The following is a 6,405-nucleotide window of genomic DNA, read 5'->3' as shown; positions in this document are numbered from 1 at the left end:
TTTTTTTTTTTTTTTTTTTTTTTTTTTTTTGAGAGGTTTTTGCTATAGGGCGCGTGCATTCGCCAGACAGACAGAGAGAGACATAGAGACAGAAAGCGAGAAATCACCCCCCAGGGGGATGGCCACGCCACAATCCCTTCTCCTCCATTCTCCTCTCGGGATCTTGGGCACGCACGCACATGTGCCCGGCATGAGTTTTAAGCCACCGGGTCCGGGATGCAAACCACAGTCGACTACATGGAGTCCAGCGACATAGCCATTATGCTAACTGCTGGTCCCAAGATTGTTCTTTTTATAGAACTTACTATATCATGGGTGTTCAGTCATTGATGGTGATTAGTTAATTATCAGAACATTGAAAATTAACAGAAAAAGTAGCAGCTTTGAGTCAATTAGGTGATGTAATATGCTGGTTTGAGCCACTCGATTCCTGAAACTTTTCCTGAGAGCTTGCCATATGCTAAGCACTGCAGCGGGAATCTGGGACAGAACAGCTAGGTCTGTCCTCAAGGAGTCCATCGCAGGGACAAGAATGGGTAAGCTAAGACTTGTGAGGAAAGCTGAAGAGAAAATGGCACTTGAATGAATTCTTGAGAAATGACAGAGATATGATAGAAGCCATTCTAGGAGTAGGAAAAATCATGTGTAAAGCCAGAGTATGTAAACAGGCATACCATGCTTTGAAAAATGCAAGTTTAGTCTGTGAGGAGAGTCCGGTTTAGAATGGCATGCACCTAGAAAGGAAAACACTCTTCTACCTAATGAAGAGTGTGTACTATGCTAAAAAAGTGAACTTTTAGGAAAAATCACCGAAGCATTCTGAGGAAGGGACTGACAAAAGTTAGATCGGCATTTTAGATGCATCATTCTGGTGACAATGTGGTTACCTGAAAAGAATCATACTGGACGCTGGAAAAACAGAAATCTAAGAGAAAGATAATGAGAAACTGGATCAAGTAGTAGCATGGAGAAAGAAGAAGAGGTCAGACATAGATGATAAAATAATCTCTGTTTGATCAGTGATGGGATCTAGAGGGATCTAAAGGGAAAGACAGCCTTAAATGAGGAGGGCAGAGAAGTGACAGTGGCACTATCAACCAAGATGAATTAAGCAAGAAAGAGCAAAAAGTTATCTATAAATACACAAACTTCCATACTGCCTTGAAGAGTATTTTTATAGATTTAAAAAAAAAAGTTGGGAACAACTTTCTCTTCATTATGCTTCTGCCATAATGTTAATAATAAAGTTAAAAATTCTTAATGCATTAATCAAATGTCTGTTTCCTTTTACTATAATACCCACAGTAAGATAATTTATTTTAAACTACCCATAGAGAATCCAGTTGTTTAAAAAGAACTCTCTCAGATGATTTTGCAAGTTTGGTGTACCACACCTGTAGCTCTGGTATTTCACTCTGGGGAGAAAACACAAAACAAGTATGAGTGTGTGGTTCATCATAGCTTCTCTGAGCATTTCTAAAATCTGTCCCAGCAAGAAAAGACCAAAAACAATGCACACTCTATTCCTAGTTAAGATCCAACACAAATTTCAAACAGTAACATTTTTAAAAACAAAAAGGCATTATTCAAGCAAATACTTTATTTCTTAAAAAAAAAAAAGAAAAAAAAAATAGCAGGACCAGCTCTGTGGCCTGGTGGTTAAAGCAGCTGGATCCCACATGGCTGACTGTGAGGTTTGAGTCCCAGGCCCAGTAGCTGTAGTAACATGACGGATGTGTGTGTATGTGTGTCCAAGTATCCTAAAAGGAGGGAGAGATGAAGAAGAAAGGATTACGGCATGACCATTCCTGGTGGGGGGATCACTTTCTCTTTGTGTTCTCTCTCTCTGTTTTTATGTCTCTCTCAAGAAAGTGCACGCATCCATAAAAATAAAAAATTAGCAAATGTTATAAAAGGTTTTTGCACCTTTGATTCAAACTACCTTTTATAATCTCTGTGTAGAAAGCCATTTAAGAATTCTTTGGGCCAGCTGGTGGCATGGTGGTTAAGGCGCTAGACCCCCACATGGCCAACCTAGACCTGAAGGCTTGCTCTCTCACTTTCTCTCTCACTCTCTCTTTCTGTCCCTCTCTGGAGAGTGTATGTGTTCTATAGCAAAACTTTAAAATAACCATAATAAATAAATAGTTAAAAAAAAAGAATTATTTGGTATTGAGTTAGCTTTATAGCATAGCAGTTAAGCCCTATACATAAGGAGCCAGATCCCACATGACCAACCAGTTTACAACCTGAAAGACATGCCAGTCATGTGTGCATGTATGTCCCAAATTCTGAAAGGATGGAGAACTAGAGGAAAAAAAGATTATAGCATGATCATGTCCAATTAGGGAATTCTCCCTTTTTCCCTGTCTCTGTCTCTCCTCCTCTCTCTAATGAGAAATCTGCCCTCTGATAATAAAAACAATAAAAAAGAACTCTCTGGTATTCAAAAAATAACTCTGGACCAACCAGTGGTATGGTGGTTAAGTTGGTAGCTTTCCACATAGCCAATTACACAGTTCAAAGTCTTGAACCAGTGGCTTAAAAAACATGCTGCATGCTGGCGGGAGGCCTATAGGTGGCGTGGTGGTTAAGGGCACTGGATGCTCACTGGCTGAGTGCTGTTTGAGTCCTGGACCTGGCGGCTTGCTTTCTCAATCTCTCTCTCTCTCTCTCTCTCTCTCTCTCTCTCTCTCTCTGTCCCTCTCTAGTCAAATTAAAATAAATCAAAATAAAGTTAAATGAAATAATTATTTAAAAAATAATGTTGGACATATGTGTGTGTTTCCAAATCCCTATGGGTGAATGGAGAAGGACTGTAGTGTGGCCATCCTCTCTGGAGGGTGCTTTCTCATTTTCTCTCTCTGTTTCCCTATCTCTCTGTCTCTCTACGTCAAGGTCACACACCATATCACACGCTAACAAACAGTAACAATAATAATTCTTATGCTAATCACATGACTAGATATATATCCAAAGGAAAAAAAATCAGTATGTCGCAAAGATATCTGCGTTCCAATGTTTACTGCAGCACTATTCACAAAAGCCAACATATGGAAGTAAAGTGCCCATCAACTAAAGAATGAATAAAGAAAACATGGTGTGATACAATGAAATACTACTCAACTATTAAAAAGGATGATATCTTGTCATTTGACATTAAATGGGCACACCTCGAGGATATAATGTTAAGTGAAATAAGCCAGACATAGAAAATCACTACATGTTCTCCCTCATATGTGGAAACTGGGGGAAAAAAGAAAAATGGCCTCATTGAGGTAAAGGGATAAAGAATGAATGCCAGAGGTTGAAAAGGGATGTGAGTGGAAAAGATGATGACTAACAGAAAAAATGCAAATAGGAAGAATGATGTTTATTGTTATAAAATATAGTGGGGAGAATATACATGGAAACAACTTGGTTGTATATCTCCAAGTAACCAAAAGCGAAGACTCTGAATGTTCCCAACACAGTCAGGACAAAGGATATGATGGCTATGCCAATCACCCTGATGTAATCATCACATAGTGTATTCTTATACTATAAAACCATACTGTATCCCCAGTTATGTAAAATTACTATATGCTAATAAAAAGAATTTTTTAAGAATTACTTAGTTTTATTTATGATTATTATTTTTTAATTTACTATATTTGCCATATACACACAAGAAAAACAGAGAGAGAGAGAAAATAAGGAAGCAAGCTTCCAAGTACAGGACTCAAACCACAGTCGGCCATGTGGGAGGCCAGTACCTCAACCATGATGCCACCTGCTGCTCCCTAAAAAGATTTTTAAATAAATAAACAAAATAAATAAATTCTTAATGCTGTAATCAGAAAGGGCAGTGCATTTTCTCAGTTCAAATCTCCAATAAGTAGAAATAGTAAGAACCTAGGGCTGGTATGTTTGTTGTTAGTTGCTTTGTTTTATTTGGTATAGAGTGCTGTAAAGATCAATGCTTGAAATGTTCCCCAAGTCATACAACTGATGTTTCAGCCACCAAGAACAACTTCCTTGGAGTTCCTCGACCCCCTGCTGGCTCCTGCCCTGTTTATTTGGCTAACAGTCAGGAGACAGAAGGCACAGGACATCTGTCCATTCACATGCAAACTGTTAACAGTTCATAATTCAAGACTTCACTTAAGAACTGTTGGTCTGTGATTGAATATATGAATTTTCAAGTGAAAACTAAAATAAAAGTCACACATATTTACTTACAAAAGACCCCTTAAGGACAAAGGTCGCGAGTTGTTGTGACACATTGAAATAAGGAAGAAACGGCCGTATACACATAGAGTGTTTGTGACTCTGAGGGAAAAAGAAAAATTACATATATTATCTATGTGATGTACAAGCTATTTGGTGAGGGACATTAAATAGTTAATGCATGAGAATTAACAGAAATGGTATACATTAGTTAACAAATATAAATGCATTTCAAAATTTCAAAGACTTTTTTCTAATATAATAGTCACAAATACACCTTTACTGAATGTGTGTATTTGTGCCTTAAGGAAAAACTTAATGGCATTTCACATAGATCAAACTTTGAATTCATAGCTAACTTCCAGAAACATTTATGGCATACACGTTAAATTTTATTATGCCTGTGGTAAGCAGGTAACTTTAATGTATTCTATTTGCCAGAAACAGAAAGTGGAGAAAAGATGAGAGCTAAGTATCTTATGTGAACCAGTACTGCTCTTTTATATAAACCAGTGAGCTGTGTTACTAGGTTCTACAGACTCATGGCTAACATTTTAAAATAAAAGTTTTATGAACTTGTCATCTGTCTGTATATTTATGTGTGTTTTTAAAAAATGTGTTCAATTTTGTATTACGGCTTTTTGCCAGTACTAAAGAAGTGAGCTAATCCAGTAATAATAATGAACAATTACCATAGTTTCAATGATGATGGTGAGGTTACCTAAGCCATCTGTCAGAGCTACGTAGCTTCCTCCTTTCGTTAAATGGCCAACTGTCTTCAGGTAATACCAACCTGGTTGGGTAAACTGAGTAGTGTGAGCTATAGAAAAAGCATAGAAAAATCCAAATAAGATAAGCACGGCATAAAATTAAAAATGGTGATAAAAGATTTCTTAAAAAAAAAAAAAAGTCACCTACTAATTCGAGTCTGATTGATTCTAACAAGCTATTTTTCTCTTTTGGAGGATAATAACTGCTAATCTCATGTGTTAACTTTTTAAATAATTAATCCGTTTAAAATGATACAATGATAGAAAGATTCTTAGAACAACTGGCAAAAATAAATAAACCTGTAAGTTCAAAAGTATTGATTAGTCTTTTTTTTTAAAGAGCAAAATAAAGTTATCCTTTTTCAACCTCTTAATCTCTATTTAACCTTAACCAATTCTAGTATAAATACAAAAAAATTGTTTTTAAGTTAATGCACTTTAAAAATTAAGTTTTATAGTTTCAAATGAATCTATTTCCACAACATGTATGTATTCATTGGTCACCTCCAGTTGGTCCTGAAGATGTACTAAGCAACATTCCATGTCCCCACCCCAGAAGAGTCACAAAAATAAAATAGATTAACTTATCTAGGTAAGTATGGGACCAACAATTTCAACACTTAAGTGGTTTACCAACCAAGACTCACAAGTCCAACTTGCGTCTTCCACATGTTTAGAACAATTAAAGCGTTTAAAAGTGTCATGATGACATGACTAAGGTCATAATTACAAATCTCTCTCAAGAGAACACATCAACTAAAAAAAGAATGTCACCAAAATAGCTTTACAATTAAATTAACTTTGAATTTATAATTTTCCTCTAAAGAAACTGAGTTTTAAAAAATTGTGAGGCACAGTGTGGTGGTAGGGGAAAACTTAATGGTGTTTCAACCAAATCAAACTTTGAATTCATAGGTAACTTCCATAAACATTTATGGTATACACACATTAAAATTTATTGTGTTGCTGTGCAAGGCTGGGTCTACAAAGGAGACCCAGGTTTGCTTCCCAAACCAACCTAAACAGGCCAGGCATGGTAATACACACCTGTAATACTAGCTAACCATGAAGCCAGGGCAAGAAGATCAAGTTATGTCAAGAAGAAAACAAAAACAAAACCAAAAACCTATCTCTATCTCTCTCTCACTAAAAAAAGTAATTAAAAATATAGAAATAAACATTGGAACCAGCAGTTGGAGTAATGGCTATGTCACTGGATCCCATGTAGTTGAACATGGTTCGAGTCCTGGACCTGGTGGCTTAAACTCACACTGGGCATGTATGCATGCATGCCCAAGATCCCGAGAGGAGAATGGAGGAGAAGGGATTGCAGCATGGCCATCCCCTCTGGGAGGTGATTTCTTGCTTTCTGTCTCTCTGTCTCTCTTTCTGGCAAGCGCATGTGCCCTAAAGCAAAAACCTCTCT

The 6,405-nt window shown here is 36.9% G+C and overlaps 1 protein-coding gene across 3 annotated transcripts in view; it reads right to left on the bottom strand.

Annotated features, from left to right (window-relative positions):
• The window catches only part of GALC (galactosylceramidase), a 63,398-nt gene that overhangs the window by 18,237 nt on the left and 38,756 nt on the right, over window positions 1-6,405 (bottom strand). For all 3 annotated transcript variants that reach the window (XM_006164702.3, XM_006164701.3, XM_014582616.2), the window contains 3 exons: window positions 4,902-5,029; window positions 4,222-4,311; window positions 1,329-1,415 (listed from right to left, as the gene is read on the bottom strand). In XM_006164702.3, coding sequence (XP_006164764.2) covers window positions 1,329-1,415; window positions 4,222-4,311; window positions 4,902-5,029 — 305 coding nt within the window. The remainder of the gene's footprint in view (window positions 1-1,328; window positions 1,416-4,221; window positions 4,312-4,901; window positions 5,030-6,405) is intronic.

The sequence above is a fragment of the Tupaia chinensis genome, unplaced genomic scaffold (assembly GCF_000334495.1).
Source record: "Tupaia chinensis unplaced genomic scaffold, TupChi_1.0 Scaffold143680_1, whole genome shotgun sequence".
In the NCBI taxonomy this organism is placed as follows: domain Eukaryota; kingdom Metazoa; phylum Chordata; class Mammalia; order Scandentia; family Tupaiidae; genus Tupaia; species Tupaia belangeri.
The sequence above is the reverse complement of the archived record's forward strand: the minus strand, read 5'-3'. Positions and strand labels throughout refer to the sequence as shown.